The sequence below is a fragment of the Neomonachus schauinslandi genome, chromosome 8 (assembly GCF_002201575.2).
Source record: "Neomonachus schauinslandi chromosome 8, ASM220157v2, whole genome shotgun sequence".
NCBI classification, from domain to species: Eukaryota; Metazoa; Chordata; class Mammalia; order Carnivora; family Phocidae; genus Neomonachus; species Neomonachus schauinslandi.
Window position 1 is genome coordinate 21,331,278 of NC_058410.1, and position 16,333 is coordinate 21,347,610.

At 37.7% G+C, this 16,333-nt stretch overlaps 1 protein-coding gene across 3 annotated transcripts in view; it reads right to left on the reverse strand.

The window, feature by feature from the left end:
- UTRN (utrophin) overlaps positions 1-16,333 on the reverse strand; it is a 484,838-nt gene that overhangs the window by 331,495 nt on the left and 137,010 nt on the right. For all 3 annotated transcript variants that reach the window (XM_044917202.1, XM_044917200.1, XM_044917201.1), the window contains exons 18-22: positions 15,769-15,856; positions 9,358-9,599; positions 9,032-9,212; positions 5,596-5,741; positions 4,716-4,928 (exon numbers count right to left, since the gene is read on the reverse strand). In XM_044917202.1, coding sequence (XP_044773137.1) covers positions 4,716-4,928; positions 5,596-5,741; positions 9,032-9,212; positions 9,358-9,599; positions 15,769-15,856 — 870 coding nt within the window. The remainder of the gene's footprint in view (positions 1-4,715; positions 4,929-5,595; positions 5,742-9,031; positions 9,213-9,357; positions 9,600-15,768; positions 15,857-16,333) is intronic.

Below are 16,333 nucleotides of genomic sequence, written 5' to 3' on the forward strand. Positions count from 1 at the left end.
TACCCCTCTGGTAGCCATTAGTTTGTGCTCTATAATTGGTTTGCCTCTCTTTTTCCCTTTGCTCATTTTTTTTCCTTAAATTCCACATGAGTGAAATCATATGGTATTTGTCTTTCTCTGACTTATTTTGCTTAGCATTATACTCCCTAGCTCCATCCATGTCATTGCAAATGGCATATTTCATTCTTTTTATGGCTGTGTGTGTGTTTGTGTGTGTGTACATCACATTTTTTTTTTAAAGATTTTATTATTCATTTATTTATTTGAGACAGAGAGAATGAGAGACAGAGAGCACGAGAGGGAGGAGGGTCAGAGGGAGAAGCAGACTCCCCGCCGAGCAGGGAGCCCGATGCAGGACTCGATCCCGGGACTCCAGGATCATGACCTGAGCCGAAGGCAGTCGCTCAACCAACTGAGCCACCCAGGCGCCCTGTACATCACATCTTTATCCATTTATCAGTCGATGGACACTTGGGCTGCTTCCATATCTTATCTATTATAAATAATGCTGCTATAAACATAAGGGTGCATGTGTCTCTTTGAATTAGTATTTTTGTATTCTTTGGTTAAACACCCAGTAATGCAATTGCTGGATCATGGAGTAGTTCTATTTTTAACTTTTTGAGGAACCTCCATCGTGTATTTCACAGTGGCTGCACCAGTTTGCATTCCCACCAGTAGGGCACAAGTGTTCCTTTTTCTCTACATCCTCTCCAATACCTGTTGTTTCCTGTGTCATGGAGTTTAGCCATTCTAACAGGTGTGTGGTGATATCTCATTTTAGTTTTGATTTGCATTTCCCTGATGGTAAGTGATGTTGAGCATCTTTTCACATGTCTTTTGGCCATCTGCATGTCTTCTTTGGAGAAATGTCTGTTCATGTCTTTTGCCCATTTCTAATGGGATTATTCATTTTTTGGGTGTTGAGTTTTATAAGTTCTTTATATATTTTGTATACTAACCCTCCATCAGATGTGTCATTTGCAAATACCTTTTCCCATTCCCTGGGTTGCCTTTTAGTTTTGTTGATTGTTTCCTTCACTGTACAGAAGCTTTTTATTTTGATGTAGTCCCAATTGTTGCTTTTGTTTCCCTAGAGACATATCTAGAAAGAAGTTGCTATGGCTAATGGCAAAAAGGTTACTGCCTGTTCTCGTCTGGGATTTTTATGGTTTCAGGCCTCAGATTTAGCTCTTTAATCCATTTTGAATTTATTTTTGTGTATGGTGTAAGAAAGTGGTCCAGTTTCTTTCTTTTGCACGTTGCCGTCTAGTTTTCCCAACACTATTTGTTGAAGAGATTTTTCCCATTGGATAGTCTTTCCTGCTTTGTCAAAGATTAATCAACCCTACGATTGTGAGTTTATTTCTGTGTCTTCTATTCTCTGCCATTGATCTATATGTCTGTTTTTGTGCCAGTACAAAAACATTTTGTTTGGAAGGGCCAAAATTCTACACTGACCATTGCTGCTCAAAAGCACAGATTTGTACCTGTCTGAGATGGGCAACACCTGCTGCTGGATCACGGAAAAGGAATGCAAGGTCATTAAAACAAGTTTTGATTACTACAGCTTTGTAATATAATTTGAAGTCCAGAATTCTGAGGCCTCAGCTTTGCTTTTCTTTTTCAAGATTGCTTTGGCTATTCAGGGTCTTTTGTGATTCCATACAAGTTTTAGAATTATTTCTTCTACTTAGGTGAAAACTGCTGTTGGTATTCTGATAGGGACTACCTTAAATGTGTAGATTGCTTTGGACAATATAGACAGTTTGACAATGTTTATTCTTCCAATACATGAGCATGGAATGTCTTTCCATTTTTTTGTGTGTCCTCTTGGGATGCATTGTTAATATTAGCTGCCTTCAGGGGCGCCTGGGTGGCTCAGTCGGTTAAGTGTCTGCCTTCAGCTCAGGTCATGATCCCAGCATCCTGGGATAGAGCCCTGCATTGGGCTCCGTGCTCAGCAGGGAGCCTGCTTCTCCCTCTCCCTCTGCCTGCCTGTCTGCCTACTTGTGATCTCTCTCTGTCAAATAAATAAAATCTTTAAAAATAAAATATTAGCTGCCTTCAGGAAAGGGATGGTATTGAGGGGGAAAGGGAATTCTAAATGTTCACTCTAATACTTCTCTATTATTCAAGTTTCTTCACAATGAGCACTCTTTATGTATTACTTACATAATTAAAAACGCATTTTAAAAATAAACAAGCCAACCATTTTTTTCCTAAGAAGCATCATCTTAAACCAGCACTGAATCAAAAAACTACTGTGCCTCATGCCTTAAAGACAAATAGAACTTAAATGGCTAAAAAACCTGTACATTGGGTCACTGAAAAGAGGGAAGCAATGCTAACCTACAAATGAATATTTATTTGTAATTAGCTTTGGGTTAAAAACTAAGGTTTCCTAAGTGAATTGTAAGTAGTTAAGTAACAAGCAATGCCTTCAAAGCAAAGCAAATAAAGGAGTAAAAGTTTTCTTTAGAATAAAAAAATACATATTTCAGTAAAGAAGTTGCACAGTTAGGGAAAACACATACTGTCAACAATCTTGTAGTTAAACACAAAAAATAAAGAATCTGGACATTACAAATCTGCTACTGTGATAACAAAAAAATCTAAATATCTGGGATATTTATTATGGAATGAATTAGGCACACATTCCAACTGGCCCTCTAAGTGCCTAGATTTGCGACATTAGTAACAACAACTCACTGAAGCCTAAAGCTGGATTACTATCACCACAGGACTCTCTTTTGTATTTTGGAACACTATTTATTTTCTTTAAATTCCATATTAAAATATTGGCACACATTTAGCTAACCCTAAAATACACTTCTGAAAGTCAAAAGAAGATCATTTAAGTTTGAAAACAAAGCAATGCTCTTTTGAAAAGATGAGAAATATTTAATCCAGCATTTCTCAACCTTCACACTATTGACATTTAGGGCCAGAAAATTCTTTGGTTGTGGGGGATGTCTTATGCATTAGCTGTAATCTTGGCCTCTACCCACTAGAAACAAATAGCACACCCCCTCCCCCCACAGTTGTGACAACCAAAAAATGTCTCCAAACACTGACAAATGTTGGGGGGGGGCAAAATCACCCCTGGTTGAGAACCACAGATAACACAATGCTTGGACCATAAGCACAAATTTTACAATCATGAATAAGGGTAATTCTGGTTTTAAAGTTTAAAGAACTACAATGGGAGCCATATAAGGGGAACTGGATCCACTCACAAAGTTCAATGATTCCAAAATACTAAGCTACACATAACACACCCCTCTTCTAAATTAATGCTTTATTCTAAGGAGATCTCAGTTTTGGTATAGAACTGCAGTTTGCACTTAGGAAAAACAAGTTCCTTCCATTACCACCACACACACACACACACACACACACACACACACTCTCTCTCTCTCATAGGAACCTCACCATCTTTATTCTCCCGGCCGTTCACTGGAGCTGTCCACTGGGGCAGAGCTTCCCTCCACGGTCAGTGGTCACCACACTCATCTCATCTTTTTGGATATCTTCACACTGATCTGTATAGTCTACCCGCCCCTCTTTTACCTCATGTTCCCTGGTTTTGATTTTTAAAACAGCATTTTTTTTTTAAATTTTGTCTTCATTTTCAATCTTTTCACTTTTTTAACAACATCCTTTACACAAATTCTCACATATATATGAAAAATATATATATATATACACATATATATGTGTTTATATATATATAGTCTCCTATATATATATATAGATTTGGAATCTAAATCCAAATACATATATATATATTTATGTTAAGTAATGTTGGATATATATATATATATATATATATATCCAAATTTAAATCTCCTATTACTAATTTCATTTCATTCATTGAAAAATATTTCTTGACTGCCTTCTCTCTGCCAGGCATGATACCAGAAGTCCATCGTGAGATACAACAGTGGGAAAACACAACACAACACAAAAGACCAAAGTAAGGAGACATCAGGAACAAAGGGAGAAGAGTATGACTGATTCATTCTTCACCCAGACCTTTTCTAGTAGAAAACCAGGTGATTTGTTGGAGACCACTTCTCCATCTTCCTCACAGGTAAAATGTTAAAATCCTGTCTTATCTGACATTGACATAAATCACTTTCTCCTCATGTCCTAACATTTGTCCTTTCCTCTGGAACTTTATCACTGCTTCATCTGTGTACATTTTCAGATGTAGCAAAGGATCCTACTTCTGATTTTCATATCCCTCAAATTACCTGCTTTCCCAGTTTGACGCTGTTTATCAATGGTCTGGTTCAGATTTTTACCTCCAAATGTCTGAATTCTACAAAAACCAGCTTTAAGGACTCAGCTGTCTGCCACCACCTGGGCAATTTTACCACTCCAACAAAGTCCCCCTGTAATCTAATCACCGGTCTGAATATCATGCAGGCTCCTCATCCCCGAAACGTTACTTTGACCAATTTTAAGGAATTTTCTCTTATCTTCAAGATCCAGTTCACCTCTTACAAAGAAGCCCTTCTGCAAAGCAAAGCAAATAAATGTGTTCTCCAGCACATCAAAAGCAAGTTGGAAATCCCAACTTACATACATAATAAATATGGGAAATGAAAAAAATGCAAATATCCAAATAATAGATAGTAGAGTCTTACTTGATAAATTACCATTTTGTTCTCTGATAAATTTAAAATGCCATTAGCCTCTGGATTTACCTCAAAAGCTTTGAGTTTGGAGGTAATTTCTTCAAGCAAATGCAGATCTTTGGAAACCTTGACCTTCAGTTTGTTCCACTTGCCCTGAACATCATCAAATTCTTGCTTATACATTTTTTCTACCTCTGGAGAAACATTTTTCTCCAAAGCCTTTGTTTCTTCTGCAAGTTTATATAACGTAGGTTTTTGATTCTCAAGAATTTCATCAAGGGCCTGGAAAAAATGTTTAAAGATTAAAAATATGCACAATAATTTGTACAGATGTAATAATATGGGCTATAAACAGCCTAAAGTCACTTTTTAAAAGGTATACACTTAAAAAAGAATTGCACAAAAATCATGAAAAAAAAAATAAGCATAACCAAAAAAAGTTAAAGCTTTCCCTTCATGAATTGTGTGTGGGCCAGAAATAATATATTCTCCACACTAAAATCCAGTAAAACAATACACTCAGTGAGGACCAAGTGTGCAGTGTTCAATGGTTGATCTGTTTTATCTGATGAAATAATGCAGAGCCATATACCCTAAATGACCAGAGAAGCATTTTTATTCAACACAGAAAAAAAGAACACATCAATTCCAATGATATTCTTTTTATTAAAGAAATTTTAGCAGATTATGAACAGGCTGAGAATTCTAGACTAATTACAATTGAAGGAGAAAATATGCTTTTATTCTATTAGTAATATTCAATAAGTATCTTTTCTTTTAGCTGAGGTACTACATTATAGTAACTAACCTTCAAATTATAAGGAACTTTTGACCAATTTTGACCAAAAATGACTAATATTTTTTTAAATAGCTGAAAAAATATTTCAAAATAAGTGATAGGGGGTATTCAAAATGACCCTAGACTTCTAAGACCTAAAATATATATTACCTTTTTTTCCTGCAGGGCCTTCTCCAGCTTTGCAAGATCATTCAAGGCATTCAAAGATGTCTGGGCCTTACTTTCTGAATCATTCAGTGTTTCTTTCAGTGTTTTCAATGTTTCCAAATATGCATGTCCAGGTTGGCTCTTCAGTTCTATTTATTTAAAAATACTTACTTTTAGAAAATAGTGTTAGGAACCTAATATTATTATATACATACCATTAATCTTCTCTAAATAAGTGAATCCTAATACCTAATAAGTTAGACTCCATAATTAAAATTTAAATGGGTCTCTGTTAACTACTAAGATAAATCATTCCATTGGCATTTCTGAGAGTCAGTGACTTCATGCCGGCGGATGTTGATGTTTGAAATATTAACTAACTCACTATCATTTTTTCTTCATTTCATCATGATGAAATGTCTCTCTAAAGATGGTACTACAATGTTTCTTTTGTCTCATCTAATCTCCTTTTCCCCAGTAGCTACACGAGGAATAAAAGAAAACCGGATCCCCTCAACCAGTCTTCCTCTGAGCTCAAGGGGGTAGACAAACAGTCGTCTACAGAGTTCTGGGTGTTACACGGAACACCACAGCCGGGCTACTGCAGGTCCTCTCAGAGGCCCGGACTGCAAAAGGTGGCTGGAATGATGTCTATTTCAGTCACCAAGGTAAAAATCACAGACAAGCAACACTTGAGTGAAAAGGAAGTAAACTCATTTGGAGTACAAAGATGTGAAACCAACTAGAAGCAAAAGTTAAGAAGCTAGCAGTCACAACCGCCCAATGCCCTTTGACAAAGGAATGGAGAAATAAAATGCAGTATAATACGTACAATAGAATGTTATTCAGCCTTAAAAAGGAAGGAAATCCTGACACGTGCTACCTACACCAATGAACTTCGAGGATGTTATACTAAGTGAAATAAGCCAGTCACAGAAAACAAATGCTTCATGATTCCACTTATATGAGGTATCTGGAATAGTCAAAGGCATGCATACAGAAAGCAGGATGGTGGTTGCCAAGGGCTGGAGGGAGGAGGAAATGAAGAGCTGTTGTTTAATGGCTATAGAGTTTTAGTTTCACAAGATGAAAGAGTTCTGGAGAATGGCTGCCCAACAATGTGAATATATTTAACACTACTGAACTCTACACTTTCAAATGGTTAAAATATGGGGCACCTGGCTGGCTTAGGTGGAGGAGCATGCAACTCCTGATCTCAGGGTCATGAGTTTGAGCCTTATGCTGGGTGTAGAGATTACTTGAATAAATAAAACTTTAAAAAATAAATAAATAAAATGGTTAAAATGTTCAATTTTATGTTATGTATATTTTACCACAATTAAAAACAAAAAAAAATAGATTTAGAACTTTTTTTTTCACTTTCAGGTCAGGAACTGTGTTGTATTATGTAATGTTAAATAGATGTTTCAGTGTACTGCTTTTTCAATTTACTGTTACAAAATACGCTTTTACTTTTGACAAGGATTAATATGAAGGCATGTTTTATAAGAGTAAAATTTTTTTTTTTAAGATTTTATTTATTTATTTGACAGAAAGAGACACAGCGAGAGAGGGAATACAAGCAGGGGGAATGGGAGAGGGAGAAGCAGGCTTCCCGCGGAGCAGGGAGCCCGATGAGGGGCTCGACCCCAGGACCCTGGGATCATGACCTGAGCCGAAGGCGGACGCTTAACGACTGAGCCACCCAGGTGCCCCTATAGGAGTAAATTTAAAAAGCAATACTCTCAAACAGTTATTTTACATTCTAGGTTAACTGAATTCAATGAACAAAAAAGCATGGTGTCCAAATGCCTTTCCAGAAGAAAGACAACATGACATATTTGCTTGCCATGTACACATACAGATTCCTACACGTCATTACAAAATCTACATTTGCTACAAGGAAGGATATGGTTCAACATATAGCTTTTTAATGTGCATTACCCATAACATTACATGATATAACACAATTCCTGACTTACACAATAGCTAAGGAGAAAAAACAGATGAGAAATGAGCTCTCAAAACATTTAACAGGTAACTTGCCAAAATTAAATTTATTCCAAAGTAAAAACTATTTAAAATTTTTTAGACTTTGAGGGTCCTCTGGGTGGCTCAGTCAGTTAGGCATCCAACTCTTGATTTTGGCTCAGGTCATGATCTCAGGGTTGTGAGATCGAGAGCCGCATTGAGCCCAGCATGGAACCTGCCTCTCTCTCAGGGGCACCTGGGTGGCTCAGTCATTAAGCGTCTGCCTTTGGCTCAGGTCATGATCCCAGGGTTCTGGGATCGAGCCCCGCATCAGGCTTCCTGCTTGGCAGGAAGCCTGCTTCTCCCTCTCCGACTCCCCCTGCTTCTGTTCCTTCTCTCACTGTCTCTATCTCTGTCAAATAAATAAATAAAATCTTTAAAAAAAAAAAAGATTCTTTCTCTCTGTCTCCTTCAGCCCCTCCCCCCTTATAAACAAATAAATGAACAAATAAATAATTTCCGACTTTGAAAGAGAAACATGATTTCTTTTCAAAGAGGAGATGGTATTGCTAAAACCACTTTGAGCAAACAGAAGTAAGTGATCATTCTTTTTAGCCCTGCTAGTAAGGATATTAGCTGGCCTCCTTCAATAAAAGGCAGGGACAGCACCCTTCAAAAAACTCCTTAAAAGTCACTGTATCCTAGTAACATGGTTTTAGAGCAGGTGAAAGCGGTTTGTTTGCACTTTTCCAAACAAGTGTGAATCCAGGAAATACTCAAAATATTTTAAGACCCGAACAGTAGCAGGGCACAGACGAAAAGAGAATGTGCTGGTACAAAACAAGCCAGTGTGCTCTTTGTCTAAATACTGGGAGTAATTTTTAAATTACAGCAAACTAAGAGAGAAGACAATAGAGTCACAATGTCCGCAATAGCCAAACTGTGGACAGAGCCAAGATGCCCTTCAACAGATGAATGGTTAAAGAAGATGTGGTCCATATATACAATGGAATATTACTCAGCCATCAGAAAGGATGAATACCAACTTTTACATCAACATGGATGGGACTGGAGGACATTATGCTAAGTGAAATAAGTCAAGCAGAGAAAGTCAATTATCATATGGTTTCACTTATTTGTGGAACATAAGGAATAGCATGGAGGACATTAGGAGAAGGAAGGGAAAAATGAAGGTGTTGTAAATCGGAGGGAGAGATGAACCATGAGAGACTATGGACTCCGAGAAACAAACTGAGGGTTTTGGAGGGGAGGGGGAAGGAGCCCGGTGATGGGTATTAAGGAGGGCATGTACTGCATGGAGCACTGGGGGTTATACAAAAACAATGAATTGTGGATCACCACATCAAAAACTAATGATGTATTGTATGGTGACTAACATAACATAATAAAATAAAATTTTAAAAAAAAATTGAGTCATCTACCAAGAAAACCAAGAGAATGGGTTTACCGTTCTCCAGCTGTTGCTGATGATGCTCTAAGTCCTGTCGCACAGCTTGGTAGCGGCCCAGAAGGCTCTCGAAGGCCTGCTGGACAAAATCCGGAGCAGAAGGACGAGACCTCAGGGCTGAGCAACTGGCACGCACCATTTCAATTCTGGGGTGGAGGCTCAGGAGATCTGCCAATTCCCGCTACAGAAGAGAAAATAAGGGTCACAGAACTGACTGAAGTTCATCAGAGCAGCATTAATCTAAAGTTCATGATACAAGTAGCATCTTCTTTAAATACAGGATGGGGCATAGAATGCTTCCATGCTCTGGATGGTTCTCTCTTTACCTGACAGGAGTCCTTCAAACTCGGCAAGGGCTGCTGGGGAGATTCTGAAAAGGGAGTGTGTTTCACCCACTCCTCTTTTGCCTTTAAGGTCTTTTCGAGATCATCAAGCTGCTTAAAGTAAGCATTTATATCTTCCTGTAGCTGAATCTTTCTTGCCAGATCTTCCAGACGCTGAGATACATCCTTCCATTCTGAGAACACCTTCTCCAGAACATTTTTTATTTCTTCCATAGGAATACCCTCTATGCAGACATAAAAAATAAGGAGACGCTTCATATGTTATTATAAAACTTGTTTTGAATTTGTTATAAACATTCTAACCTATTCAAAATAATGAGGTGATGTCACATACAATGATCGCTCCCTTAAGTCCCTTTTAACATAACCACAAAATTATAATGATGCCCTTAAGAGTAACTATGTTTCACTCCCTGACCAAAGTGGGAGAAGGGGAGCTTGAAATGGCAGTTCAGGAGTAGCACTGTTATCCCAAAAGCCAGATCAGTGGTGCTGCAGTCATGGGCTTTTGTAGAGAGTATGTGCATCCACCTCTCCGCTGGCTTCTAGACAGAACCAGGGAAATATAGTGAACGATGTGCACCTGTCTGAAGTTCCTACATGAGAAGGTAAACCCTCTGTCATCACAAAAAAGACAGCTGGCTAAACACCGGAGGAGGTAGCTCCAAAGAGTCTTTGGAGCCCCAACCACAGTGTCATAGGAACTGCAGAATGAATGGCAAGAACTAGTGCAGGGAGGCAACCTGGTGAGTGGAGGAGCATCAAGCCAGCAGCCAGGCCCAAGAGGCGTCAGCAAGCCTGTGGGGCATGCCACACATGGACGAGCAAATACCAAAGCATCAACTTTAGAAACACATCAGAGAAAATAAATGGCATTATGTTTATTACCGAAATCTTAACATTTTCCCTCATATATCTGAGAGGTAAAGAATGTTCGTAGAAATAATAGTTATAGGTAGTAATAAGTTTTATCACAGTCCTTCCCTTACTATGAAATACATCAAATCATTGAAAATGACTCTGAAAAAGCATGGGAAATCTACAAAAGAATCTTTATCTCCTTAGGAGAGCAGGCATGTTGAAAGAATGGGCTTAACATCTTTATTATTTGAGTAGGAGGGGAAAAAACAATGATGCTTTTTGTAAATATATGCAATCGAAATTCAGGGTAATGAGCGCTCTAAGGAATAAAATGGCATGTAAAACAAAAGGTCACTTAGGATCCACAGACAATGCAATTTTAAAAATGCTACAACACACTGTATCCACTGAAAATTAGAAATGCAAACAGGACATGACATAATTTGAATATATCACCCATGTCAGTTGCTGAAGTTAGTTGGCCAGCATTACACAGGTAATAGAATATTAGACCCAGGCAAATCATCCACACCACAGTCCAAGTTCATTTATCTCTATTAACAGGGTCATAAACAAAACAAATCACCATTTTCCCGACAAACTATCTGAGCAATGGTGATCTAGGCTCTGTGTCTGCCAGGTCATTTCTATTCTAAGGGGGCAAAGGAATAACATCAGCCACTTCACTTTCATGTCGGGCAACTTATGCTAAACAAGAAAGATTAAGCTGGTAAAATTTTGAGATGGAAAATTATCACTACTCATCTAGAAAGCAGGTAAGAGGCAGTTATTCACTGACAATATAGTACAATTCATTCGTTTTGCCCCTGCAAACCAATTCTCAAAATTTAAATCTCCCTTCCTCTAAGCTTGAGATATTTTAAGTTAGACAGATATCAAGTAATAATTAAAGCAAAATTTGCATATCAAGCAAGAAAAACTATATATTGTCTTTTAAAGTAATTTTTTTTTTTAAGATTGTATTTACTTAATTGTCAGAGGGAGAGAGAGAGTGCACAATCAGAAGGAGCGGCAGGCAGAGGGAGAAGCAGGCTTCTCGCTGAGCAAGGAGCCCAACACGGCACTCCATCCCAGGACCCCAGGATCACGACCCAAGCCGAAGGCAGATGCTTAACTGACTGAACCACCCAGGTGTCCCTAAAATAACTGTCTTTTAAAATAATTGTTTTGCTCCCAGAGATCCTGAGTAATAAATTTTCTACTTCCATAGAATATCCAACTCTTAAATGACTAATCAAAAGCCCAATCAATAGACCATCATCTTATTGATTATCTAAAAGAAACAAAATATAACATATTCCTGCCACTTACTCTCACTTGACTTTACACTTTTCAGTCTATCACTATTGGAATGAAGGAAAATTTACAAAACATAGGACCACTATCAAATTCCATAGGCTAGTCATAATAAACATCAATTCATAAAGCCATATTATCCAGGTGCCCAACTATTCTTTTTTTTTTTTAAGATTTTATTTATTTATTTGACAGAGACACAGCGAGAGAAGGAACACAAGCAGGGGGAGTGGGAGAGGGAGAAGCAGACTTCCCACCCAGCAGGGAGCCCAATATGGGGCTTGATCCCAGGACCCTGGGATCATGACCTGAGCCGAAGACAGATGGTTAACGACTGAGCCACCTAGGCACCCCAAATGCCCAACTACTCTATTTTATTAGTTCACAACCTCCAGGAAAAAGATAGGCTGAACCAAGAAAACCAAATATAATAGCCATGAAAGTTAAATGAAACAGATAATTTCATTGTTTAAAACCTTTTTATGCTTTACAAGATACCACAAAATATAATTCAAATGCACTAGACAGAAAAGTCCCATCAAACTTCACCTTGGTGGGGCTTTTGATGGAACTAGTTTGAGGAAATCAGTGACATGATTATTGGAACATCTCTTGCCAAATAACACTCTGTAAAAAACTTTCTCTATATTAATTATCTGTGTTCCAGGATTTGTTTCAAATTTCTTAGGGAAAATGGGGGGAGGGGAGCACAAGAAGCACCCAACTGTGCTTTCATTTCTGTTAAACAACATTTCTAGTTTATAAGAGCAGTATGATTAACAGCACTAAAACCACATGGAGAGAAGTAATATACAATACTATAAAATTAGAATAATGGATGAAATGGGAAGACAGTGGGGAAGATTTTTGAAAATCACTTTTATTCTCTAACATGAAGCAGACACTCCTCAAAAAGCAAGAAATTAAACTCAGAATATAAATATCCTATTCAAATCAATGCCCCATTGCCCAGATTCCCATCCCATCCTAAATGTGTCATTTAAAATAAATAAAATTAGGGTGTGCCTGGGTGGCTCAGTGGGTTAAGCAGCGAGCTCTTGATTTCGGCTCAGGTCATGGTCTCGGGGTCCTGGGATCAAGTCCCTGTGTCAGGTTGCGTGCCCAGCAAGGAGTCTGCTTCAGGATTCTCTCTCCCTCACCTTCTGTTTCTTCCTCCCCCTTCTCTCTCTCTCTAAAATAAGTAAGTAAATCTTTAAAAAAAATAAATAAAATTAGGATCCTGTAATGAATGCACTTCCAGTCTACTAATGCTCCAAAAAACATGGTAATGCAAAATATAAAGGGTTTCCCATGAAATTAAACAAGTCTACATTATGTCACAAAATTCATTCCTTTACAAATATATTCCCCAATACTGCACTTGATATTTTACAAGTAGCACTTTCACATGTACTCAGTTTCTAGAGTATATATTTTAGTAGATGCCTATTCACAGTAAGAACTCATGCAACAAAAGCTGTACTCCGCTGGTGAATGCCTCACTTTCTGGGTGAGGAAGCAAAGACACAAATGGGTTACATGACTCGCCCAGGGACATGAAACTAGGAAAGGGTAGGAGACCCCAAGGTCTCCTATTTCCCATTTTGCTGCTATTCTCACTGTAACATAGCACCTTTCACCAACTTGTCCCCTAGGTAGTTTTCCCCACTAGGCTTAGCACCTAAATCCTGCCACACTGCCTAAAATCAGATGCAGAAATGAGGTCAAATTCAGTACCCAGACTCATGAAAGTACCCCACATTCGCACGAGACAAAGCCTGGTACCCAAACTGCAAAACTGATGTGCAAGTTAAGAATCTCTGATTGTGGGTGCCTGGGTGGCTCAGTCGTTAAGCGTCTGCCTTCGGCTCAGGTCATGATCCCAGGGTCCTGGGATCGAGTCCCACATCGGGCTCCCTGCTCAGCGGGAAGCCTGCTTCTCCCTCTCCCACTCCCCCTGCTTGTGTTCCTGCTCTCGCTCTCTCTCTGTCAAATAAATAAATAAAATCTTTAAAAAAAAAAGAATCTCTGATTGTAACTGACATAAATTCAACACACAATTTATTGTAATTATTGAAAGAATCAGCATCTCAATGGAAATTACAGTCTCTCTGTTATCTCTAGATCTCTTTAAGTAAATTTTTGAAAGAGTAATTTCCAAGTGGGGTACTCACACCCAGGGTAACTAAGACACTGAGCCAGGAGGATTTTGAATAAAAATACCATTTTTTAATAAATACCCACTCTATTTATATATTTTTTAAGAAATTAAGCTGTACTAACATCTATGGATTGACAGTGGTATATTTGCATAGTTTCCAAATAAATGGACATATACTGGACACACACATATTTTGTGTATAAATATGTGTGTGTGTGTCCATAGTTTGTGTGTGTGTATAATTAATTTACATATTTTTTTAAATGCAGAGGCAAAAATAATCTATTTTTAAAAATGTGATTTTAGGGGGAGGATGACTGAACCATAAGGGACACCAGGGAACCTTCTGGAGAGATGGAATTTTTCTATATACTGTTATGTGGATATAGGCTTGTCAAAACAGCTCAGTTGAGTTTCATGTATTTCGATGTAAATAAATTTTGCTTTTTATTTTTTTAAAGATTTAATTATTCATTTGAGAGAGAGAGAGAGAGAGAGTGAGTGCCAGGGGCAAGGAGCAGAGGGAGAGTGACAAGCAGACTCCCTGCTGAGCCAGGAGCCCAATGCGGGGCTCAATCCTGAGGTTATGACCTGAGCTAAAATCAAGAGTCAGACATTAACCGACTGAGCCACCCAGGTGCCCTGTAAATTTTACTTTTTTAAAAAACTATAAACAACAATAATAATAACAAGGGGGTGAGGAATGAGTAGAGGTATAGATAATTCAAGAATGGCAGAATATCGTTAATTACTGAAGCTGGGTAATTGCTACAAGGAGTTTCATTACACTATTCTGTTTGCATTGTATATATTTATATTTTCCAGAATAAAAAGTAAAAAATAAAAAGACTGAAAACAACTACACTGAAGATTGTTGCCAAACTAATATTCCTAATTCTGCCTTGGGCGTGTATGGCTTATGGCAAAGAATATTGCAGCAGACCTCCAAAGCATTGGAATAACGAATAGGACTTACAAGAAAGGCCTTTCAGAGCTAGACCAAAGAAAGTATAATATGCAAAACTGATAGCAAAAATATTCATCTTTCCACTCCCCTGAATCACTGAGGGCTAATGGCAAAGAAAAAAAGTCCTTAATACAGGTAAAAATTTCAAATACAAGTAACACCTTATCAAATTTAACTATAAAAAGATACCTGTAGTAAATTAACATATTAATTTGAAAGTGATCAAAAATCAAATAACCTTAAAGAATTTACCTTAACACAACTTCATTTCCCAAATATCGCCAAAGTGAAATTTTCTGTAGACACTGCTCTCCAAAACAAATTCCCAATATAGAACCCTAAAGAAGGAGATTTTAAAATCTTCCACAGAGGGCGCCTGGGTGGCTCAGTTGGTTGAGCGACTGCCTTCGGCTCAGGTCATGATCCTGGAGTCCCTGGATCGAGTCCCGCATCGGGCTTCCTGCTTGGCGGGGAGTCTGCTTCTCCCTCTGACCCTCCCCTCTCTCATGTGCTCTCTCTCATTCTCTCTCTCTCAAATAAATAAATAAAATCTTTAAAAAATAATAATAATAAAATAAAATAAAATAAAATCTTCCACAGCAGTGGATTTCACCTGCTCTGCTAAGCTATCAGAGTTTTAGATTGTCTGACTCTGTAAAAGCAGAACAACTTCCCTTTTATCTGTTTTATAAACCCAGCTTCAGCATAGGATTTCATTTGAAAAAAGATTCCTAAAAAAATTTTGAAAACCACTTTTTTAGCAAAACAAAAAAAAAACGAAAAAAGGTTACAGTGTTAAAATAAATATATAGGGCGCCTGGGTGGCTCAGTCAGTTAAGCATCTGCCTTCGGCTCGGGTCATGATCCTGGGGTCCTGGGATCGAGCCCCATGTCCCACTCCCTGCTCAGCGGAGAGGCTGTTTCTCCCTCTCCCTCTGCCTACTTGTGCTCTCTCTCTCTCTATCAAATAAATAAATAAAATCTTTAAAAATTAAATAAATAAATAAAATATATAATTTGTCAAACTGTAAATATTATTCAATGCTACCATCTAAAAAACATTTAAAAAAAAAATCAAGGGTCTCACCTTTCCCCATTTGCTCCAAAAGGATTTGTCCGGTTTGGTTTAATTCATCTAGTCTGAGGCTTCTTTCTGTCTGTTCTTTTTCAAATCCCTGGAAATAAAAATTCCAATATAAGAATGCTGCAAAAATACTACATTTCTTCTCAGTGAATGTAATGTTCACGCTATTATAAGTTTCATGTTTTGTGTCCCTCCCACAATCACTTTTGGTGTCATAATCAAACTTGACATAAGAGAAATTCTACAAGACAAAACTATGCAATTCCAAGCTGCCCTACAGAATTCCAAAGCTGATTAAATTCAAAAGGCAAATTTAAACAAACAATATAAAATTTTGGTTAGTTTAAAAAAAACTTTGATTACTTTTATAAGAAAAAAATTGTACAATTATGAGTTCCTATCAAGAGGATACATTTAAATTAGTGTTTTAGATCCAGGATGTCTATTTACATATATAACGTCAGTGTCTGTGCCACACAATAAAAACAACTGTTGAAGTCAAGTGAACTGAATATCCTATGACAGAGATGACTGGACAAAAATTAATTAACAAGAAAAATAGAAATAC